At 59.9% G+C, this 22,064-nt stretch overlaps 3 protein-coding genes across 7 annotated transcripts in view; all 3 read left to right on the top strand.

The window, feature by feature from the left end:
* NPLOC4 (NPL4 homolog, ubiquitin recognition factor) overlaps positions 1-9,473 on the top strand; it is a 29,267-nt gene extending 19,794 nt beyond the window's left edge. For all 3 annotated transcript variants that reach the window (XM_037404149.1, XM_037404158.1, XM_037404140.1), the window contains 5 exons: positions 4,582-4,653; positions 6,507-6,602; positions 7,637-7,753; positions 8,766-8,868; positions 9,265-9,473. In XM_037404149.1, coding sequence (XP_037260046.1) covers positions 4,582-4,653; positions 6,507-6,602; positions 7,637-7,753; positions 8,766-8,868; positions 9,265-9,422 — 546 coding nt within the window. In that variant the 3' untranslated portion in view covers positions 9,423-9,473. The remainder of the gene's footprint in view (positions 1-4,581; positions 4,654-6,506; positions 6,603-7,636; positions 7,754-8,765; positions 8,869-9,264) is intronic.
* A 1,524-nt stretch (positions 9,474-10,997) lies between these two features.
* Positions 10,998-12,467, top strand: LOC119155455. Of its 2 annotated transcripts, none has more exons than XM_037404180.1 (4): positions 10,998-11,360; positions 11,537-11,634; positions 11,851-11,980; positions 12,077-12,467. In XM_037404180.1, the coding sequence occupies exons 1-4, from the start codon at positions 11,026-11,028 to the stop codon at positions 12,327-12,329; spliced, it is 816 nt and encodes a 271-aa protein (XP_037260077.1). In that variant the 5' UTR covers positions 10,998-11,025; the 3' UTR covers positions 12,330-12,467. The 2 variants fall into 2 exon arrangements, with proteins under 2 accessions (XP_037260077.1, XP_037260067.1); XM_037404170.1 differs by having other exon boundaries at positions 11,534-11,634.
* Positions 12,468-12,586: 119 nt separating this feature from the next.
* On the top strand, positions 12,587-21,908 carry FAAP100 (FA core complex associated protein 100). Of its 2 annotated transcripts, XM_037404119.1 has the most exons (10): positions 12,588-12,652; positions 13,013-13,200; positions 14,145-14,263; positions 14,577-15,541; positions 16,726-16,876; positions 17,601-18,394; positions 18,830-18,966; positions 20,279-20,395; positions 20,913-20,999; positions 21,138-21,908. In XM_037404119.1, the coding sequence occupies exons 2-10, from the start codon at positions 13,036-13,038 to the stop codon at positions 21,261-21,263; spliced, it is 2,661 nt and encodes an 886-aa protein (XP_037260016.1). In that variant the 5' UTR covers positions 12,588-12,652; positions 13,013-13,035; the 3' UTR covers positions 21,264-21,908. The 2 variants fall into 2 exon arrangements, with proteins under 2 accessions (XP_037260023.1, XP_037260016.1); XM_037404126.1 differs by lacking the exons at positions 20,913-20,999; positions 21,138-21,908 and having other exon boundaries at positions 12,587-12,652; positions 18,830-18,977; positions 20,279-20,393.
* Positions 21,909-22,064: the final 156 nt, after the last annotated feature.

The raw sequence follows: 22,064 nt of genomic DNA, 5'->3' as shown, positions 1-22,064 counted from the left end.
CAGTAGGTGTTGTTATTTCAGCAATGACTGTTAGAAAATGCTTCTGGATTGATCATGCTACAGGCGCAAGGCAGAGTGAGGACCCGTGCTGCAGGCGGGAGAGCTGCAGCCTCAGGGGCTTCCCTGCACGGGTGAAGAGGCACCTGGAAAGAGCGGAATGGCTGTCTTTGGTCAGCAAGCTGCTGTTCCACGCCTTGCACCATATTTTGTGTTTGTGGAGTGGGAGCAGGGGCTACCACGTCCCCTGGGGCTGCAGCTGTTGCTGCCTGAACGTGACTCACCTCCATGGTGTGTTAGCATAGATGGGCTTTTCTTCCATGGAAATCTGATGGCACCAGCACTGTCCTGCCTCAGGAGGCGAGGCGTTTTTCCTGAGCCTCTAGCTTTGTGATTTCTGTATTTCTTTACCATTCTCTTTATGTTGGCCACTAGCCCTGCTGCTTAGAGGAACCACCCCAGTGGAATTGGCAGTATGCACTTTCTACATGCGGCCGTTGCTTTCCTGGCTCATGAAGGCTTAAGAGTTCTGTTCTAGCGTGAAAGTTGAGGGCTTTGGGGACCATAAGTACAAGTTACTTTGCTCTGAGATGCCTCCCCAGGTAAGATCAGCCAGAAGGAAGACAACATCCCCCTTGGCCTCCCGGGTTGCCTGTGAAGCATCACAGTGCAGTGCTGTTTCCAATTCGAACGTTGCACAACCGGCACGTGCTGCTTGGTGAGTTCAGTGCAACTGAACTCATGAAGGAGTCGCTGTTGTCAAGACACAGACACACAGGCTGGGGTAACTGCTCTCTGTGAGTAAAGACGATGATGTTGCAATGGCAACTTCACCCGGTTTCTCAGCTGGGTGAGGGAGAGCCTATCTGAACGTTACACTGAGGCATTTTCCATTCCATGCCTTCTGCCCTCGTGTAGTCTCCTTTGTCCATCTAGTTCTATAAAATAACTGTATTGATTTTGATTTCACTGAGAACGTATCTTCCAAACCGTGGGTTGATTATTCAGAACTGAAGTTGCTTGCAGGTGGTGCCCAGTGTACCAGCTGTGTGTGATCCCCCCTGTTGGGCTGCCTGCACCCCCTGCCTGCTGCCTGCCTGCGCCCAGCTCCCAGCTGCCAGGCTGCTGAGCCTGTAACTTTGCAGTGCTGCAGCATTGCCCAGCTGCTCCCTGCAGAGCTGCGTGCTCTGCTCCACTGTTAACTTCACGGGCATCTCAACCTCCTACCGAATGGGGGAAAGAGATTGCTGTGTTTAACAGCCATTTGAAACACTTGAATAATTGGATTTTGGGACTGGCTGGCTTTGTCTCTTATCGCAGGTATTTGTCAGCTCAGTGCAAACACGAAGATGTCATCCTTGCAATGAATTGCATTTTACAGCTGCCTTAGTATTCCCCCAGAGTTTCTCTGGGACAGTGTAAGGTGAAAGCCCTTTACAATGGCACCAGTGTTGTGAAAGAGCCCTTTGCCCTCCCAGAGTCCTGCGCTTTGTGCGTGTACAGCAGCAGAGGCTTGGCTTGGCTTGTCATCTGTTAAGTGTGGTCCCGTCCAGCCCTGGGAGAGCCCTGAGCCAGGGCGCTGCTTTTACTAGAGCCGATCAGGACCTCTGAGCCGGGCTGTCCCCACTGTGGCACGCATTGTTCCAGCCTGTTCACTTTGAAATCCTCTTTCCTGGGGAGACACGACAACCAGGCTGCGGGGAGTTTTCACTAACAGCAGAGGACTTCCCTTGGCTGGCCTCCTACCAAGGGTTCATGTTGGACTGGAAAAGCCTTCTTAGCCTTAAATGTCCCAGCTGCTCTGGGGAGGAGAATGCTTGATTAGCTCATGAAGAGTCTCCTGAGAAGGGTTTCAACTCTCACTGACCTATCACTCTTACAAAAGTCACTTCATTTCTCTGCGTCATCTGCTTCATCTGTGCAAGGGGGCAGGACTGCCTGGTAAGGCTCTTGGAAATCAGCAGAGGGAAGAGCAAGGTTTGGTTGGCTTTGTTAGCACACGGAAGGGACGGACAGCTGCTCAGCTCCTACGGTACCTTCAGCAGAGCGAACCCGTGGGGAAGACTAACAGCATGGGATGCTAACGGCCGTCCAGCCCTGGGACACGGAGCTGCAGCCTCCCTCCTGGCTGACAGCCGCCTGGGCTCCTCATGTGGCTGCTGCTCCCACCCTGCACTGAAAACGCTGAGGCCACCCAGAAGCCTTTCCTGCTGCAGCTGTCCCCAGTGCCGCAGAGGTGTGCGACACAGCCAGCCACGCTCCCCGCAGGAGCACCATCCTTTTCCCTGTTTGACCTCATCCGTTTGCAGCTTCTGCCTCCAAACAGTGGTTTGAAAGGCTCTAATCGCAGCGCCTAATGCAATCTCGAGTTTGCTCCTGTCTTTGGGATGATTCATTGTCCAGATCCTCCAGGCCTTGCTGCTTGATTTTTTTTTTTTTTTTTTTTTTTTTTTTTTTGTCCAGAAGCCAAATACTTGCGCCTTTGTTAACTCTTTCCTGGCCTCCCTGTGGAGCAGTTGCTGCTGGGCATTCATGGCTTTGAGGGTCTTGGGCTCTGGTGCTGCAGCAATAATGTGCCGAGAGGTGCTGCTGGGGCCCCAGCAACTGCTGCGTTCGGGATGGAGATGTCTTTCTCCCAGCAATTCTCCCAGCTTGACATTTGTTAAGGCCTTTAAAATGTAATTGCCTAATAAAATGGTGCATGGGGGTTGGAGAAGAGTGCCGACATTGGGTAGGGGGCTTTTCTGTCTGGGGAGGGACAGGGTTGGGACATGTCCTCAACTCAGGGGGCACGAGGTTCCAGTTTGGTAGTAACAGTGTAGTGCATGTCTTGAAGGCCTCAGCAGCATGACATTAAAAAGAAGGCATTTAACATGGAAATCCCCAGAGGCAGAGATTAAAGTGAACAGGTGCTGGAAAAATGTCTCTGCATATTAGAACTTAATTAGATTTGAAAATTAATTCCAGATGGGCTAATTATGTGTGAGTTGTTGCAGGTTCTTTCTTGCAGGGGCAGGATTGTGTTTGGGAAGCTGCTTCAGTCTGATTGGATTTGATTCCTGACTCTTGTGGTATCACCGAGATCTAGAAGCAGGTTAGCTTTCAGGTCCTGTGATCTCCCTGAAAAGGCTCCATGTCTCCTCCTGCTCCTGTCAGAGCCAGAGAGATCTGAGGCCACAAGCCACCAGGCGTGTTGCTGAAATAACCACAGGGCCAACAACCTGTCATGTTCAAGGAGAAAAGATCCTTATCAGAATTGCTTTTAAAAGGAGCTTCAAAGACTGGAAGGTAGATTTTTTACAAAGGGAACCATTCTGAGGGACTGAGGATGCTTGGGGAGGGGGCTCGGGAAGGGGGGCTGCTGCCTGGAGGGAAGCAGCGTGCCGGAGCCTGCTCGGGCGATGTCCGTCTGGGTGTACTGGGTGAGCAGAGCGTGAGAGCGGGGTGCTGGCTGCCACACTGCATATTTGTGCTGTGTAAATACTAGCGTAACCGAGAAATGCTGATAGCAGGGGAGTGGCGTACTCCAGGAGAAAATACGAGGGTGTCAGCTGTGGGGAGCTCATCCTGATGCATGGTGCTCGCTGGCTGGGCCCCAGGAATGTGGCTCAAAGCCCCACGGGGGACCTGCTGGAGGAGTGAGGGTCATGGCCTTTCACTGAGGTCCCCCAAAGCCACCGAGGTGTTGGGGTGATGGTTCCGCTGGCGTGCGGCAGCTCTGGGTCTGCCTCCAGCCACTGGGACTTTGGAGAGCTCAGTAAATGTAAACTTTAATGTAAGGTCCCTGATTGGAAATTATGGGCATATGATTTATATGGGGCTCCATGAATGATTTATAACATGTTAAGTGATGATTTAGGTAGAAAATACAACCCCCTCTTACAGAATCTTTAATGAAAAGTGTCAGTTCTCATGAATTTATTTCTGAAGCTGTGTTTGAACTCGGCATGTTTGACATAAATCACGTCTAATTGTCATTTTATGATTAATGAACATATGCTGGCCGTTTTTCTCCATAATTAAACTTTATGTTCAATTCGTCTGGCAAAGCAAAACAGGTTTATGCATTGTGATATGCTGGCTCTTCAGGTCTGCGTATGTGGAAGTGCCTGGATTTCCAATTCCCAAGCGAGAGTTGGATGAGAGACTCGTGGCTGGTTTTGCAGAAAGTCAGGTTTGCCTTTGCTAAGAAGACAGATGTGGCACTGTTCCTCCCTTTTAAGACAGTACTGCCGCTTAAATGGCATTTACGTTTCTTGGGTAATGCTAGGCACCTCTCCAGTGGTGATGACTGAGGTGAACAAGATCGAGGTGGCTTGTGACCATGCACTCCCTTGGCTCACGAGGAAACAGGTCCTGGCTTATGCAGTTAGATCTCTAGCCCCAAGGAGCTGCAGGGACTGGGTACAGAACTGGGCAGCTCTGCAGCACCCAGCCACATACGAGTGGGTACTTCTGTACACCCTTAGTGCTCTGCCAGAGCTATGGATCCATGGGCTCCTGCATGGACATCTCCAGGGCAGGATCCCTTAGGCTTCATGCCACTTTCATGCTGAGGAATAATAAGACTTTTTCTTCTTTCAGGACATAGACAAGTTTGGCAATGAGATCACACAGCTGGCTCGCCCACTGCCTGTTGAGTACCTAATCATAGACGTAAGTATTCGTTGCACTTGTTTGCTTTCAGCAGGAGATGGTCAGGGCGGAGTGAAGTTCTTCAGCCTCCTCTAAAATTCACGTTGGAGGTGATTCATAAGACAAGATTTTCTTTCTTTCTCCTTTCCCCTCTGCTGCCAGGCATTTCTAGCACAGAGGTTCAGGAGGCGGTGCACTCTGCGGTAGTTGCAGTGCTCCTTGGGATCAGTGTGGTGCCAGGGAACACACTTGCTTCCCAGGAAGGCACTGCCTGGTGTCTTATCACGGCTCCGAACTGGCACGAAGCCACGCAGCCAGGGAAGCAGCCAGCCCCATGGAATACGTGTGCCGGGCACTACCTCACAGGGAGCTAATTAGAAAGCTCCAGTTATCTGTCTCTTAGCAGCAATTAAGAATCCATCTCCTTTTAGTGACTCAGCAGACCAGGTTGGTTGTACAGAAATGCCTTTTCTTGAGAGAGGGAGTTGACGCTGCAGCGTCGCTTAGCTGGAGCAGGGCTGCTGCCTGCCCGTCAGCAAGCACTGCCAGGCACTAGGGCACGGCTCTGCCCTTTGGCTTGAAAGGAAACTGTTAGCGGGGCGGAAGGCAGGAAAGCAAATAATTTGGATGACAGATGATATTGCTGGAGTTAGAGGTGGTGCCAATAACTGTTAAATCCACCCTGAGCAACTGGTCTGGTCCAGCTGCCCCTGGCACAGGCAGCATCCCGTGGGCGCGGGGAAGCTGGCAGCCTGGAGGCTTCCACTGGCTTGTCCTTCTTCCCCGTTTGCTATCTGCTGTGTGTATCGCTTATCAGAGCGGCACTGGGGCCAACGCTGGGACGTCTGACTCGCACGGAGGAATGTCATGTCCGGAACAACGGGCCCATTGTGCGGGGCCCTTGGGTGTCCCGTGCCAGTCAGCAGTGCTGGAGCGTATTTATTACTCAAGTAGTAAATGCACCTGTTTCTGGGCTACCTGGGGTGTAATTAAGATGAAAACAGGTTGATGGAACGTGCGTTTAGGAGTAGTCTAGAAAGCTGCATTTCTGCAATGTGGTGTTTTGTCTTTTTTAAAAAAAAACAAAACAAAACAAAAAGACATTATACCGGTTAATACTGTTCTGGCCGGTATTTCTGCATCTCTGCTTACAAAGGGCCTCACCGACAGGGCCTGGCAGTCAGTAACTGACACCAAAGCTTTAAAGCCCCCAGAATTAGGACTGGTTTAAGTGTCAGAAGCTGGCCCAGACACTGGCTTGTGAGCTCAGTAACATGGATGCAATGTTGTACTACCCCGTTCCCTGTCCCGTTAGCACAGGGTGCAGGGGGGAGGCAGGGCGAGTGCACCCAGGGTGTGGGGTGACTGTTCAATCAAGTGCAAAGGTGTTTCCTTGGTGCCCATTGCAGCCGTGAACAGAGCAGCAGGGTCCCCTGGCTACCCTGTGGGCCAGAAACAGGGGCCACTCTCTCCCCTGTCACCCCTTGGTGTTAGGGTGACCCCCAGGGTGACAGCCCCAGCAGCAGCTGCCTGGCACGGGGCAGAGCTGTGCTGGGAGCTATGGTGTGCCGGTGACCTTTGCAGGGAGGGATGCTCTCCACGGCATCATGCTGTGCTCTTGCCAGAAACGAGCTTAGTACACCTCCCTCCAGATTCGTTAGAAACAATTCCAAGGAGCTAAGGGGTGTGCTGATTGGAATATCACTTTAAATGTTAAAAGCTGTCAGAAGATCCCCACTGTAATTGCTTTGCTGTCTTCCTGCCTGAGCTCTCGTGTAGCCATGGCTGCTCTCAGCTATCGGGAGCCTTGCTTCCTGTATCACACTTGCCTCGCCTGCTGTCAGCACTCTGATCGTCCTTTCTTGGATTTTCAGATTACTACAACTTTCCCCAAGGATCCAGTCTACACTTTTTCTATTTCTCAAAATCCATTCCCCATCGAGAACCGCGATGTGCTGGGAGAAACTCAGGTAAGGAGCGATTCATAACAAAGCTGTGTTTAATATAGATAGCCTGGCTGTCTCCCTTGCACGTACTAGTATCTGCAAAGGGACGGCTGTGGTTGTGCCCTGAAGTCACCTCGTCGCTGTTCAGTCCGGCGCTTGCCAGACACCCTCCTGCACAGAGCAGTGTCCGCATGCCGATCAGCTGGCCAGCCGCCTGCTCCGTGATGGGGACCAGGGCTCCCCTCTGTGCCAGGGCTGGTGTCTCCGAACCAGCTCTAGCCCCACGGTGATGACATGGGACCCGCTACTCCCTGTGGACAGGAGCAGGACTAGGGTCTGTTACTCCAGCTCCAAGAGCACTGACTTCTCTTCCTGGATGGATGTTTAAAATGCAGAGACCTTTTACTGGAAGAGGCCCTCAGAGTTGAGCGGAGGCAGCTGCTGGACAGCTCGAGGCACTCGCTGGGTGTTGCCAGCACACAAAAGGCTCGAGTTGCTTTAAAGCAGCAACAGCCTGTTTCTCTAAGGCAGCTGTGCCAAAGATGTCAAAGGCTTCCTCCAGAAGTCATCATGAGAAAGGGGTCTCTGCCTGTTGGGGCTCCATTGGCAGAGTGGGAGAGGGTGGCTGCTCAACAACTGCTTTGATCCTCCTTGCCAAGGATGCCCTGGGTTCAAGAGCAGGGAAAGAGGACAGGATGGGGAAGAAGGGGTTGTTTTGTCCTCATCTGCCTCTTTTCCTTAGGGACTGGGCTTTGAGCTGAGCTGACTGGCCACTGCTCAGCATCTCTCGGGTCTCAGACCAGTTCTGTACATGCTGGGGTTGTTCAGATGCTCGGTTAGGAGAGCTAGTGTGGACCCAAATATCCTTTTCTCTGGAAGCTGTTTGCTTCAAGTCGGTCAGCCAACCTGGGATCTTACTTCGGGAAGGGCTCTGCACATGCAACCTATGCCCAAAAGAGACAGGAATGTTGCAGCATCTGTTAGCGGATCCAAATAGGAAAATAAAGTCGTTATGTGGGGAGAAGTGACTTCTCTTTATTATTGTCCCTTCTCTCTAGGACTTCCACAGCTTGGCCACGTACCTGTCGCAAAATACTTCCTCCATTTTCCTAGACATCATTTCTGATTTCCATCTGCTTCTCTTCCTGGTCACGAACGAGGTCATGCCTCTGCGGGTATGTAACGGGGAGGAAAAGGTCGTGTCAGCGTCACTGTCCCCAGGGCCTTGAGCTCCTCATGGGGTGTCACATTTGTGGAGTTGACCGACCCAGCCTGCCACTCCCAGGCATGTCCCCCGGCTGGGTGCAGGCTGTGCAGCTGAGCCAGCCCTTCTTCCAGGCTGAGCTGGTGGTAGAAGATTTAAAAAGTGAAACCAAAGCCCCCAGCTAGACCAAGCGCTCTCAAGACACTGCTGAGAGCAGTGAGGGGGTGGAGGTTATGAGCACAGTTGCAGTCCGGACAGATCCAACTTGGCTGCAGCTCTGAGAGCTGGAAACATTTTTAAAAGTATCTCAGAATCAGAAATTCCTGTTGTAACGATAACTAGATCAGAGCCTGCAAATCTTGGTGAGGCCAACAAGTTCCTGGCTGCGCAGTTCTGCCGCTCTTGGCCGGGCACCGGGGGCTTGGCAGCTGCCCAGTCCCTCAGCTCACATCTGCACCACGGGACCGTCCCGCTGTGAGCAGCACGCCAGCAGAGGGGACCATGTGTTTGCCAGAGGCTTCGAGGGTGCCGAGGACTGCGCATGCGCAGGGCAGCCGGGCTGACCCTGGGCAGCTGGAGATCAGGCCGGGGCTGTGTGCGTGGCTGGCACTGGGGTGCTCCGGCACAGTGGGTTGGCACCCCAAGGAGTTGGGCTCAGCCCGCAGCACTGGCATGCTTTCCCGCTCAGGGTAGCATGGCTGCAGCCTGGTTAGGTGATAAACTCCTCTAAGCAGAGGAAGAGGAAGCATTTGGGGTTTAGGGGTGTGTCTGAATGCTGCGGGGAGCAGAAGAGACAAACTGCATATTGCTCCCTGCCTGTGAACTTCACTGGGCAACACAAAGGGACTTTTAGAAAGGAGCAGCAGACAGTTGTGTCTTGCTGTGGCTGGTGGAGGACAAAGAGGCACTTCCCGGGTCACAGCTCCACCCTGGGTGGGTGCCAGAGGAGCGTCCAGTGCTGATTTCCCTCTTCTGGCTTTCAGGACAGCATCAGCTTGTTGCTGGAAGCTGTGAGGACCAAGAATGAGGAGCTTGCACAGACCTGGAAGAAATCAGAGCAGTGGGCCACCATCGAGCAGCTCTGCAGTAAGAAAGGGGGTCCCTCTGGGAGGGGGTCCCGCTGGGGGGGGGGGGGGGGGGAGTCCCTTCTCCCTCAGGCCAAGGCTGGGCCAAGCTGGCCAGGGGCTGCATCTCAAGCCACCGCAGAGGCTGCTGGAGGCTCGGATGGAAGGAGGGCTGTTCCTTGGTCCCGAGCAGCAAGCGGGGCTGCGGTGTGGGAGCTGCAGAGCCCAGCTGGGGGGTGCTGGGATCTGTCACCCCCTGGGAGCCTCCCCAGGGTGCCAGCCTTGGGGGCGAGGGCAGCATCTCAGCAGGGAGGCTTTTGCCAAGGGTGGGACAGAAAACTTGCTCTGGGTTTAGGCAGGGGCCCTGCCTGTTCCCGGTGCTTTCCCCCTGCTCTGACTGGGCTCTTTTCTCTTGCAGGCACAGTCGGTGTCCAGATCTCAGGACTACAGGAGTATGGTGCCATGGGTGGCTCAACACACGCCGTGTCGGCAGCCATGTGGGCCTGCCAGCACTGCACCTTCATGAACCAGCCGGGCACTGACCACTGCGAGATGTGCAGCCTGCCCCGGACCTAGCCACACCAGCACGGTGGCAGACTCCAATACAGAGCAAACCCTCGAGCAGCAGGAGTGGTGCTTGTCCCTTCCCTGTCCTCCCTTCAGCTTCCCCCCGTCAGGCCTCACCCCGGGGTGTGGAGCCGGGCAAGGGGGTGGCTCCAGCCCCACCCCCCATTTACTCTTTGCTCCCTTTCAGGGGCAGCCCCTAGTCGCAGCAGGAGCCGGGCGCCCTGGCTTTACCTTGACACTGGCCCCCAGCCTGGGAAACCAACGCTTAACCTCAGTCTTTGCCCAGCCAGGCCAGGCTGTCCCCCCGCCACCCCCAGTTGCTGCCTTAGCCTGCTCCGGGGTGAGCACCGGGGGCTTGGGCCAGCTGGGCCACCTCCCTCCCTGCCCACTTGCCTGCCCAGAGCAGCTTCCCAGCACAGCGGAGGTGACAGGGAAGCTTCGGCATCTCCCTGCATGCAGCTTTGTTCTGCTTTCCCTGCCCACGCAGGTCGCTGCTGCCAGCCGTGGGTGCCGGGGTACCGACAGCTTTCGCACTAAATGGCCCGGGCAGAGCGAGCAGACGCCTGTTAACTGTGCTGGGCCAGACGGCAGCTCTGCCAGGCTGGCAGTGCTCCCAGAGCAAGACGGGGCCCCCCTCGACACTGGGCAAGGGGTGGGCATGTGCCAGCTCTCAGCTTGGCACCGCTCCCACAGCGCATGGCACCGAGCCACGCTCCCTCCCTCTCTGGTGGCAGAGATGCTTCAGCACACGTCTGTGTGCACTGGGGCTGGCACCAGCGTGGCTGCCGGCTGGGCACCTGCCCAGTCACCACAGGGGCTGTGGAAGGGACATCCCCTCCATGTGCCGTGTCACCCCGCAGATTGCGGTTTGGCTCCTGAGGAAGATGTGGGGCGCTTTAGGCAGCAGATTATCCCCTCCTTTGGAGCGAGGCAGTGCTGGGGGGAGCCATGTAACTCGGGCACCCACCTCGTTTCTGCCGTGTCCTGTCTCGGTAAGGGAGCCAGTCCACAGGCTGGAGCCAGGGGTCAGGCCATGCTCTTGCTACTCTCTCTCCCCTGTAGACCCTTGCTGGGGGCTACCCCATGCTGGGCACTATTGGGGCTGGGGAGGGGGCAGGCAGATGCTTGTAGTGCCCCGGATGGCTCAGCCCCCCCTCTCATGGGGCCTCTGACCAGCTGCCCCATCCTGGAGACCCCCTGCCCTGGTGCTGCGGGTTGAGGTCTTGGTTACATCCCCTGGGGCACTGGTTCTGGCACTGCCCCCTGCTCTCATAGGAGTGAGGCGTGAGGCCCCGTCCTGTGCCAGGACAGCATTGCCCAGTCTTCTTCAGCCAGGCAGTGGGGCGGGGACCCCCAGCATCCCTGTGCCTGGCAGCCTCCCTCACTGCTGCTGGTGAGCGCCGGCCTGGGCTCTGCCATAGGCTTCATCCCACTGGTGTTAGCAGAGCGGCCACCCGGCCCTGCTGCGGGGCTCACGGGCTGCAGTTTGCTTTTCCCCCCTGGTTTGTTGGTGTTTGGGGTTGCAGCAGTGTGCAGTGCCTGGACTGGACTGACCCGGGCACAGGGTCTGCAAGTAACGTTAAATAAAAGCACCTGAAAAAGAGCCAGCACCATGCTTCCTGTGCGGGGGCTGCGCCGTGCCAGGGCTGGGACACTCCGCCCTGCCAGGGGGATGCTGCACCCCATCACCAGGCACCCGGTGCCCTGTCTCCTGCCTCTACTGCGGCCGGACAGTCTGTTTGCAATCAGCATTGGAGTTGTGTGCGGCCGGGCCCAGCGCCAGACCAGCGCATTGAAAAGGAAAAGCAGGAGCCGCACGGAGCCAGAGCTGGGGGAGCCGAGCTGGGACAGCAAGAGCCCGGGGAGCCAGAGCCAGGGGAGCCAGAGCTGGGACAGCAGAGCCGGGACAGTGGCTGCTGCATCTGCACGGGCAGGAGCTCGGCACAGGTAGGAGGTGGGCAGGGCTCCGGTGGCACCAGGTCCCGTGTGCCCAGCCTCAGGAACATGACACCCCATGGCCACCCAGCCCTCGGGGTCCCTGTCTTGGGGACGCTGGGGACATGGTGGCCCAGCTCCCTCCTGCCTGCAGCCAGGGCCCTTCTCACTGTGCTCTGCCCTAGCAGAGCCATGTCGCGGCTTCTCCCCTTCCTGCTCCTTGTGGCTCTGGGCTGTGCCGCCAAGCTGAAGCCGCGGCCAGTGGTGTGGGATGACAGAGCGGACGGTAAGCCCCCACCGCTGGGGACCCCCTGCCCGCCAGGCAGGGGCGGCCAGTGTGCGTGTACAGGCAGGGCCAGAGCTTCCCCACCTGACCTCTGCCTGACAGCGGGCAGCTGCCCTTGGGTGTGATGCTGGAGGGGTGCTGGGGCAGAGGTCCTGCGGCAGTTGGGCTACTGGGGGGGTCCTGCCCCGGCCAGCCTGTCCCCCCCGGTCCCCGCAGCCCAGAAGGTGCCGGTGAAGGGCTGCGCCAACCTGACACTGGTGCTGGATAACTGGAAGTTTGCCATCACCTCCCAGATGAGGAACCTGCTGCTCTTCGACCACCAGACCGTGCTGCCCGACTACGGGAGGTGAGGGGGCCGCGGGGACCGGCGATGCCCCTCGGGGAGGGGGGCTGGGAGGTTCTGGCAGGGGTCCCGCGTCCTCACCCTTCTCCCCCCACACAGGATCCGATCGCTGTCGGGGGCCCTGGACGAGCTGTACCGGGACTTCAGCGCCCTGAAGGAGCAGCTGGGGCGGCTCTCGGCGCGCTTCGCCGAGGCGGAGGCCTTGGTGGACCAGCTGAGGCGGGGCCGCGGCCCCGGAGCCCCCCCGCAGCGCCGGGGGCTGCCCCAGCCCGCCCGCAGGCCCCCCGACCCCCCGCAGCAGCCGCACCGGGCCCCGGCGGGGGGGGGCACAGCACGGTGGGCGTCAGCTTGAGGGGCCTTACCAAGCCGGGGGGTCCCAGCAGCTGCACCCACCGGCGGGGCCGGGGGGAGCGGGGGGGGCGGAGGGCAGGCCCGTGCGGTGCGGTAGGGCCCCGACCCCCATTCGCTATTAATAAAGCCGCTACCATTAGCGTTGCCTCGCTATTCTCTATGCCCCCGGAGAGGGGGCTACACCCCCCATCCCTCCCGGTACGTCGACCCCGGGGGGCCGCCCCGGGCCCGCCAATCGCGGCTTTACGGCCTGTCGCAAACTCCCCGCCCATTGCGGCGGCCGCCGCGCAGCCGTAAAGCGGAGCCGCCCGCGCCCCCCGCCCGGTACCCGCAGCCCTGCCGGGAGGCGATGGGGGGCGGGATGGGGGGGCCTGAGGTGTGGGGCGGGATGGGGGGCTGAGACTGAAGGGATTGTGTAGGGGCGGGTCTGGGGAGCCGGAATGGGGTATGGGGTGGCCTGGGGGGACTGGGCCTGCGGGATGAGGGGGGCTGTGGGGCTCGGTCGGGGGTGGGGGCTGTGGAACTAGGTCTCCGCGCGCCTGGGGCTGTCAGTGGCCTTGAGGGGGGTCCCGCGCTCAGTCTTGCCCCCCAGGGCCCTGCCGGAGGGTCCCCGTCCCCTGCCCAGCTGGGTGTGGGCAGCCCCCCCGCCGCCCCCCGGCGCTGACCCCCATCCCTGCCCCCCAGGCTGGCAGCGCCCCTCCGGCACCATGGCACAGGTGGGCCACAGGGTGGATTACCTGGCCGGCTTCTGCTGCCCGGTTGGGGGGCTGGTGGCGGGCAAGCCCCGGGTGCTGTGCCACGAGAACGAGATCTACCTCTCCAACGGCAGCGAGTTCGTCTACGTCTACGATCAGGAGGGGAAGGTGCTGAAGGTGAGTGGCTGGGGGCCGGGGGGGGGGCTTTGCCCCGCTCCCCCGTGCTAGCGGGGTGCTCTGGGGCCGCTGTCCCGGGACCGGCATAGTGCTAACGTCCCCTGTCACTGGTCACCTGCTCTGGGGCCAGAGTCCGTCCTGGGATCCCTCTGCGCGGTCTCCCCATCCACAGACACGCTCCACGAGCAGCGCTGGACCCCCTTACCCTGCTCCAAGGCCCCTCCCGGGGCTGGGGGTGCTGCTGTCTGGCCCCTCTCTTAAACTTGCAAGCAAACGTTTAATTAAACTAGAAAGGTTTTCTTTCCTCCCGAAGCAAAGCGACATCTCTTTCATTTCTCACCTACAAAGGGTTTCGCTATTGTCTCTGCTGTGACTAACAGCAGTCGTCGTGTCGAGTTATACACAGCTTCTTTTTTTAATTTGTTCTTATTATCATTTCTAAGAAAGCCATCACTGTAATACCAGGATTTGCCTCCTACACTGCGCTCCTTCTCAGGAAAGTAGATCATGTACCAGCTTTCTGATCGCTATTTTCCTTCCCCTCGGGGATCATGAGTGGCGGGCTGCCTCATTACCTGCAGCCCTGCACCAGACCCTCTGCTGCCCCTCACCAAGGGCGGCTGCCCCTCACCCGGGAAAGCCCAGCAGGGTCCACGAGCTGTGGTGCTGCCCAGGTATAGAGTTATTCCTGGAAATTGCTTGTAACCTGCGTTTTCAGGAAATAACCACTTTAATTTGCAGTTGCATTGGGGTTGCCTGGGAGGGAGCATTGTCCGGCGAGTGGTTTCTTTCTTCACCTGGTGCGGGTGAGCAGAGTTCTGCCTGGGCTGGCAGCGTGGGCACCGTGGCTTCCTCAGCGCTCGCACCTGTGGTGAGCAGCCCCATCCTCGCCGTCCCTCTGGGTGCTGTAGGAAGGTGACATTTCTTTCTGCTTTTCCACCCAGGCCGTGTACCGGTGCCCTGACCGGGTATGGCATGTGGAGCTGCTGCCCCAGCCCCGGCAGCTCTACATCCTCTGTGCCCAGAGTGGCATTTACTGCGTCTCCCTGGACCAGCAGAGCAGGTGAGCGGGCTGTCACCCCCAGGGATGCAAGCCAGCCCCATGCCATTAGCCCTGGAGTCCCAGGGCTGCTTCCTACAGCTGGGGTGATGTGTTGGGTGTCCGCTGCTGCCCTCTCCCTGCCCGTTCTCCTGCAGGCATAGGAAGCCTTATGCAGCTTGAAGCTCTGGCTCTCTCTGGATCGCCACTCTTGCAGCAGATGCTAAAAGCTATGCTGCGGGGAGCTTCTTTCTGAGGGCCAGGGTAAGAGGCAGCCAAGGGAAGAGCTGGCTTCGCCCCATGGCTTGGCTGAGAGCTCTTCCTTGTTTGCTTGAAGGTTAATGGAGCAGACGGATGGCGACGGCCAAGAAAGCAATTGCCCTTCCGGTGTCTTCCCTGTGGACTCGGATGCCTGCATCTTCCCAGACTCCAGCCTGTGCATGTTCACTCTCCTCAACAACTTTGTCATCACCTTGTCCCAGGCTCACGGCAAATGGTGGATGAAACTGCATGAGCTTCCGCGTCCTGAGCAGGAGAGTCCCCCATACCGGCAGGTCAGCGAGGTGGGCTTCTGCCCTGGCCCCCAGCCCGGAGAGGAGGAGGACGGCCCGCCCTCCCGCTTCCTGCCTGTCCTGTGCTGTGCATCCTCCCCAGGCACCATGGGGTCCGGGGAGGGGCTCTGGTGCTCGGGGGGCTTCGTGCTGGAAGAGCCCCTCTTCAGCCTGCTCTTCGGGATTGATGCAGCCATGCTGGAGTCACCTATGATCCTCTGTGGCTTCCCGGATGGACAGCTTTGCTCCGTGCCGCTGAAGGCCCTCAGCTCTTCACCACCTGTTGACGGCTGCCATGATGTTTCAAACCAAGACCCCCCTGTGAAGATCCTCCATCATTTGGAAGAGCCCATTGTCTTCATTGGGGCCTTGAGAACGGAGCGGAGGGCGGCAGAGGATGCTGAGGACGAGCAGCTCTTTGGAGACTCTGGCTGTGACTGCGTGGTGGCTGTGGGCCACTACGGGAAGATGGTGGCTGTCAAAGCGGATCAGAGGGAGGAGGCGACGGTGCCGGAGCTCAGGGAGTACTACTTGCGTGGGCCCATTCTCTGCGCCGCCTGCAGCAGCGGCAGCCGAATGTATTACAGCACGCACTCGGACATCTCTGCCGTCGACCTGGACTGGGTTGGTGACTCCTCCGATCCTGAAGACACAGAGAGCTGCACCGGCGTCCTGCCTCCTGTCCTGTCTCCAGCCAGTTTAAGTATCTGTAGCGTTGTGGCTCTTTCCTTGTCTTCTCGGGCGTCAGAAGGTACTGCTGGCAGCGGGGCGTGCACTGGGTCTTGGGGTGGAGTGGGGCAGGATAGCTGCCTATTCCAGCCCGTACGTCTCCGCCCCTCCTTATGGTCCAGATTGGGCTCCGTCCTCCATCCGTTCTTGTTGACTCCCCTCGTTTTTGTAAGTCGTTTCTGTCAAGCATGCCAACTCTGGCTGAACGCGAGGCGTGCTGGCAGCTCCGGCTCTTCCCTGCCCATTTCGCAGTTCCTTTCTGCTCGGCGTTGCAGGAGGTGGCTGGTCCAGAGAGGTTCCCACTGGGCACTGGCCCTGCCTGTCCCCCTGCGCGCCCCGCACAGAGGAGCCCTGAGCAAGCTGGGAGGAGGCTCGCTGCAGAAAGGGGGTCTCAGGCATGCCACTGTCTGGCCCGGGGGCTCCTGTGTGGCCGCTTGGAGCCTGCACGTTCTGCACTCCCCAGCCCCACAGCTTGGGTGCTAACTGTGTCCCCCTCCTCAGCAAGGGCAGCGTGCAGTGCCTGACCGTGGCCTGGGCACACAGCAAGGTGCGGTGCTCATCCTCAGCCCCCGTCTTGGGAGCGGAGGAAGGCAGCTGAGTGCCTAGACGGGGGGAAAGCATCGCATAGCCATAGCTGAGCCCCTTCCCCGCAGCAGCATGAGGAGCAAAGGGGGCCAGAATGGGCAGGTGAGCGAGGGGAGGCTCCTGGGGCACCCAGGCAAGAGCAAGGCAGGCAACCCTGCCTCTGCCAGACCCCGCTCACTGCCTGCAGAGCTGCATGCATCTCGCTGCCGGGGACCCTGCATGGCAGCGCTGGCTCCCAGTGTGCTGCAGCCCCCAGCTGCTGGCCTTGGCTTGGGGGCAGCCAGCTCCGGGAAGCATGGCTGGGGCGGTGGGGCTGTCAGTGAGCAGGAGCCACGGGGACAGGACAGGCATGAGGGGGGTCGTGTTTCCCTTCAGCGGGGTGGCCCCTTCTCAGGGAGCTGTGTTTGAGGTGGGCGTGCTGTTGTGGTCTGTGTCCTGTCTCCATTGTACCCTGCTGCAGACGGAAGCGATACCTCCGGCTCCCGCTGTCCTGGGGCAGGTGGTGCCATCCTGTGCTCCCCCATCCCTCTGCATCCCCCTGACGCTGGGGAAGCCCTGGCTGCCTTGCTGGCCCCCGCTGCTGCCCCTCGGTGCCCGACCTGCCCTGGTCTCTCCCCACAGGTGAATCGGAGCTGCTGGCCTTGTCTGCAAAAGGCCGCCTCATGACCTGTGACTTATGCAGCCCCGAGGATGCTGACGTGGAGCTGACGCCCGCCGAGGCTGGCCGGAGGATTAAGGAGCTGTTGTCCGGGATAGGCAACACCTCAGAGAGGTAAAGGGTAGGGCTACTGGGCGCACTTGTGTTCTCACTTGGCGAGCTGCTGGGCTTATAGGCACTGAGCAGGGCTTTTCTGCATCAGCCGTGAGGTCTCTGTTCAGTAACTGCTCCAGTGTTTACCTTCCCAGAGTGCAGGAGCCTGGCTGGGAAGCCCCCCCTGCCCTCAATAGGACAAAACCAGTGTTTAGGGGCAGCCCCGCCGGCTGCCCCGCTCTCCCCTGGGCACAGCCAGTTTTGACGCTGCAGGCAGGATGGTGTTTACAGCCTCAGCGGCAGAACGTGGGAGAGGCAGGGTGCCCGGCACTCCCAGACAGCCCACCACACTTGCCAAGTTGGCAGTAACAGGCAGGGCAGGCGTGTGCCTTTGGCCTCCAGAGCCATCTGCATGTGGGGAGGGGATCTGGGCGAGTCACCCTCCCTTTGCAGGGGGATTCCTGGGGTCTGGCTGGCTGGAGCCACTCCTCAGGCTCAGCTCAGCTGGTGGGGACTCACAGGTGTAGCGTGCCTTGGAGAAGAAGCTGGCAAGTTCCCATGGCAGCTTGGGGCAGCTCAGGGCAGCGGGCTCATGCTGGGGGCTGTTTGGCTCATCTGCAGCAGCAGCACAGTGCCCTTCGTGCAGCAGCCTTTGGCACTGGCCCCTGCTGTGCTCCTGTTGCTGACCCAGTGTCCTGGCTGCCGTCCCTCCCGCTGTTTTAGCAATGACACTTTGCCCTTGCAGAGTTTCCTTCCTGAAGAAAGCAGTGGACCAGAAGAATCGAGCCCTGGCCAGCCTGAACCAGGTGATGAATGTGAGCGCAGCTTTGCTGTCCAGCCAGGAAGGCCAGAAGCCCATTGCTTGCACCGTCACTGCTAACTGGAGCTGCCTCCTGCTCCAAGATACCGTTACAATCTCCTGTCTGCTGGAGAACTGCAGCGAGTACAGTCTGGAGGAGGGCTGGACCCTCTGCGTTCAGCTCCTGGCCAGCCCCTGTGCCTTAGAGGAGGAGTCATCCGTGGATTCAGCCACCACTTTCACCTTCCCCATCGACCACCTCCTCCCTGGGAACAAGAGGGAGCTGACACTGCCCCTCGGCTCTGCCGCAGACACCAAGCTGGACCTGCCTCTGACCATCTCCTGTGCTCTCTACTACAGTTTACGGGATATTTTGGGCAGCGGCTCAGACTCCTCCGAGGCTTTGGACGACCTCCTGCCAGATGACTCGCCCATCCTCTCCCCAGACAGAGAGGGGATCTGCCTGCCCCTCAGTGAATGCACCATTGACATGCTCCAGTGCCTCCGTTTCGAGAGCAGCCCCCCTGGGCTGGATGCCTCCCCGCCAGTGGCTGCTCCCCCTGCCCCCCCAGACCCTGTGGAGACCTTCCTCAAAGTGTCCCAGGAGCAGACTGAGCCCAAGGGGGTGAAAGCCGGCGAGCTGCCACATGCCACTGGAGAGGGGAACCTGCCTCCGTCAGCGGCATCCATCCGGGTGTCCTCGGAGCTGCTGAAAAACACGCTGAAAACCTCCGGCTCGGGTGAGTCCCTGGAGAGGAGTGTCTCAGGAGCCTCTGGGGTATCTCCCTGGGCAGAGGTGCTTGCATCCCGGCTTGTGGCCATGCCAGGAGAGGCCGGGGTGGCACTGTCACAGCCTGTGCGTGCAGGCTGGGATGGTCACCAGCCCTTTCCTTGGGTGAGGAGGGCTGCGTGACCCCACACAGTCACCACCTCAGCACATGTCTGCTCGTGCACTGGCGCATGGATGCGATGGCAGTTGCATGACCAAGCTCAGCTTGTCTCAGCAGGGAGGGAAGCGGCCCCCGCGTCAGGCCCTGGCCTCACAGGGGCTGCACCAGCCACACACTGCTTCCTCCTGTGCTGGCTGCATGGCTCCTGCCTGAGTGGGGCTGCTGAGCCGCAGGGAGGGCATTCAGCGGCATAACAAGCTCTGCTTTCTCTCCTTTTGTCCCCAGATGTCCCGCTGAGCTGTGCCACGCTGCGCTGGCTGCTGGCTGAGAACGCTGGGGCCGAGGCACTGAGCAGTGGGAATGTGGCATCGGTGCGTGGCGCAGCACCAGACGGAGGCGAGGTGCAGCTGCTTGTCCGAGAGGCAAGGAATGGGTTAGCCCTGCAGACAAACTCCCCGTGCCTGTCCCACGAAGCTGGCTTCGTTCTGCAGCCCCTCGCCCATGCCAGGGAGCTGGGTGATGTATGGCCTTGCTATCCTGACCCCAGGCTGTCACCTGTGGGTCCAGCTGCCGGGGAGCCTGCTGGCTGCTGTGCTGTGGGGCTGGGGCTTGTGTGCTCGGCTGGGCGGGCTGCCTTGCCAGTCCCCCTTCTCCCAACCCTGGACTTCCCAAAGGCTGTGGCCGCTTCCCTCCCTCTCTGGGTGGGCGTGTGTCCCCCAGATGCTGTCATTTCCCTGCTAGGCAGGGCAGTGGGCTGTGGCTGTGTCCCTGCACGGCACGCTGGCCTTGTGAAGGCAAAGACAGGGGCCTGCTCCCCTCCCAGCATCCCTTCACTGGTCCTCAGGATCTTTGTGGGTGCTTTTTGCTGCAGCCTTTCCACTGGAGCGGTGTGTCTACTGCTCCTGGCCATCTCTTGCCCAGCCCCACTGAGATGTGGTAGCCTCAGCCGCTTGCGGGGCCCCAGTCAGGTGTCAAGATTGGCTGCTGTAAGAAATGGGCTTTCCCTGCTGGTTCGACCAGCTGAACTTTGCTGGCTCTGCAAAGTGAGGGGAAAATGTGGGTGGATTCAGGGTGTAAATCTGATCTGCTGCAGCTCGTCCCTCTTTAATGCAAAAATCCCCCTCTAAATGCAAAAGAAAAATTGTAATTGCTGCCCAGCTCTCCTGCCATGGCTGGTTGATCCCGTGCCGAGGGGCCCAGCTGCCTGCACACTGGCAATGACCTGCCTCAGGTTGATTCACGCTTGAGAGCTCTAATATTGCCAGTGCGATTAGTGACAATGTTAATTCTGCTTGGGCTAAGCCTGGCGGATTAAATCTGCTGGGGTGGCAGCCTGCGTCCCCTCGGGGAACGGGCATCCACTCACCCCCCGCAGCGCTGGGCCAGGCCAGCGGCCACTCTGCCGGCTGCAGCACCTGCCCCTGCTGCCGCTCCTGCTGGGGCTGAAGGAGCGGGCAAGGCCTCGCCTGTGGCCTGGTGGCCACCAGGCGAGGGGCAAACGCCCCTCGGAGGGGCTGGGCAAGGGGTCTGAGGTACCCAGCTGGGCTGGCAGCATCTCCGCTGTGTTTGCCTGTACCAGGCTGTAGAGCAAATGGGTTTGGGGGGTGCAGGAGTATGGGTGGGGGAGGAAAGCCTCTTGGGGAGCCCTGTGCCTGTGGGGAGGGGTCCTGGGGCCACCCTCGCCCCCTCCCCTGCCTGGTGATGATTGCAGCGTGGATGTGCTTACTGTCCCAGGTGGCCATGAACGACCTCAGCCCTGCGGGTCCCATCCAGGCCGTGGAGATCGTGATGGAGAGCCCATCCCTGGCTGACATGTGCAGGATGCACCACGCCGTCATCCGGCGCATCCAGGTACGCTCAGCGCCGCTGGCTGCGGGGCTGTGCCACTGTGTGCAGGTGGCCCCCAGGGACCAAGCCAGAGCCCCCAGGCCAAATCCAGGAGCTACAGCCGAGTGCTCTGGGAGGGTTTCTCTGGCACCACCGTGTGGCAAACCAGCCTGCCCTCTAGCAGGGCTGGGGAGTGGGACCATCACGGACCCTGCTCCCTTCCCGAGCCCCCAGCCTCGGCTCTGGGCGTTTGGGCCATGGAGCCCCGGGAGGTGCCGGCCGTCTGCCCTGGAAACAGGCACCGGTCAGTTTGGCAGCTAAACAGAGCGCGGACCCTGTGGCACGTGGGGGCTGGCAGCCTTCCCGGAGGCGCTTCGGTGCTGGCAAGCGTGGTGCCAGGCCTGGGGAGCGCAGGGCAGCGTGGCTGCCAGGTGGAGACCTGCCTCCTGCCCCGAGCCAGGGCTGGGGCTCCCTGGGGCTGGGTGCTGCCGCAGCCGGCTCTCCCGCTGCCCGCCCCAGCAGCGCTCTCTGCTCCCCACAGGCACTAGTGCTGGAGCAGGCAGCACAGGGCTCGGGCCCCCCTGACCTTCGCATGCAGTACCTGCGCCAGATCCAGGCCAACCACGAGGTGAGCTGCAAGCCCGTGCCGGGGGCGGCAGGTGCCCACTGTGCCTTGGTCCCCTCCTGGTATGCTGCGCGCCACTGGGATCCCCCACCGCAGCCCCAAACCGATGCGCGTGTCTGAAGTTCAGTCTCCCTTGTACAGATGCTGCTGAAGGAGGCGCAGACCCTACGCGACCGGCTGCCCCTCGGCGAGGAGGGGGCTACCACGGCCGAGAAGCTCTTGCACATCTACAGGCAGCTCCGCAACCCCAGCCTTGTTCTGCTGTGAGCAGGGGGGTGGGCAGTGCACCCTGGGGGCCCCGAGCCCCGCTGGCCGGGGTGGGCCCTGCCAGGCCAGCAGCGGGGAGAGACCCCCACAGGAGGAGGAGCGGGTGCGGGTGGGAGGGCTGGCAGCGAGGGCAGGGAGGCCCTGGTGGTGGTCCAGGTGGGGGGCGTGTGTGTGTGCGTGTTTTGTGGTCGTGTTGTTGGCAACACCGGAGGGTTGCGGGGCTCCGGCGGCAGAGTGGGGGCTTCTGGGCTGGCCCAGCCCAGCCCTGCCGCTCCCCCCCTCCCCAGCCTGCCACACCGGTGGGCAGCCCCCGGGGCCGTGCTGTCTTGTGGATCATTCTAGCCGTGGTAGTTTAGCGCTCTCCCAGCGGCTGCCGTGCTGTGCCGGCTGCGGGCTGTGCCCCCATGCCGCCTTGCCTTTCAGGATCAGGATAAACAGGGTGCTGTGCCAGGGTGCCCAGCGGGTGCCTGCCCGGGGGAGCCCCGTTTTCTGCTGGGCAGGGGAGGGGGTTTTCCACTCCCCCGTTGTTTCTATAAATGATCTTGTATTTCTGTGGTGGTGCAGCGTGTTTTGGCCCAGTCCTTCCCCGCACCGCTCCAGTATCTGTAAATCTGTCGTCTGCCATGAAAACGATCGTGCCGCTCAGCAAGTGCCCGTCTCTTTTCCTTTTCCATCTCCCAGCAGGGCCCTGCCAGCTCCTGGAGGGGTTCCACTGCTGCCCACCCCCCCAGTCCCCAGCCAGGTTGCAGCCCCCCCACCTCCTCTCCCAGCCTGGCAGAGGGTCCATTGGCATCGCAGCCT

The sequence above is a fragment of the Falco rusticolus genome, chromosome 1, assembly GCF_015220075.1.
Source record: "Falco rusticolus isolate bFalRus1 chromosome 1, bFalRus1.pri, whole genome shotgun sequence".
Lineage (NCBI taxonomy): Eukaryota > Metazoa > Chordata > Aves > Falconiformes > Falconidae > Falco > Falco rusticolus.
Note: the sequence above shows the minus strand (reverse complement) of the source record. Positions and strands in the feature narration are given on the sequence as shown.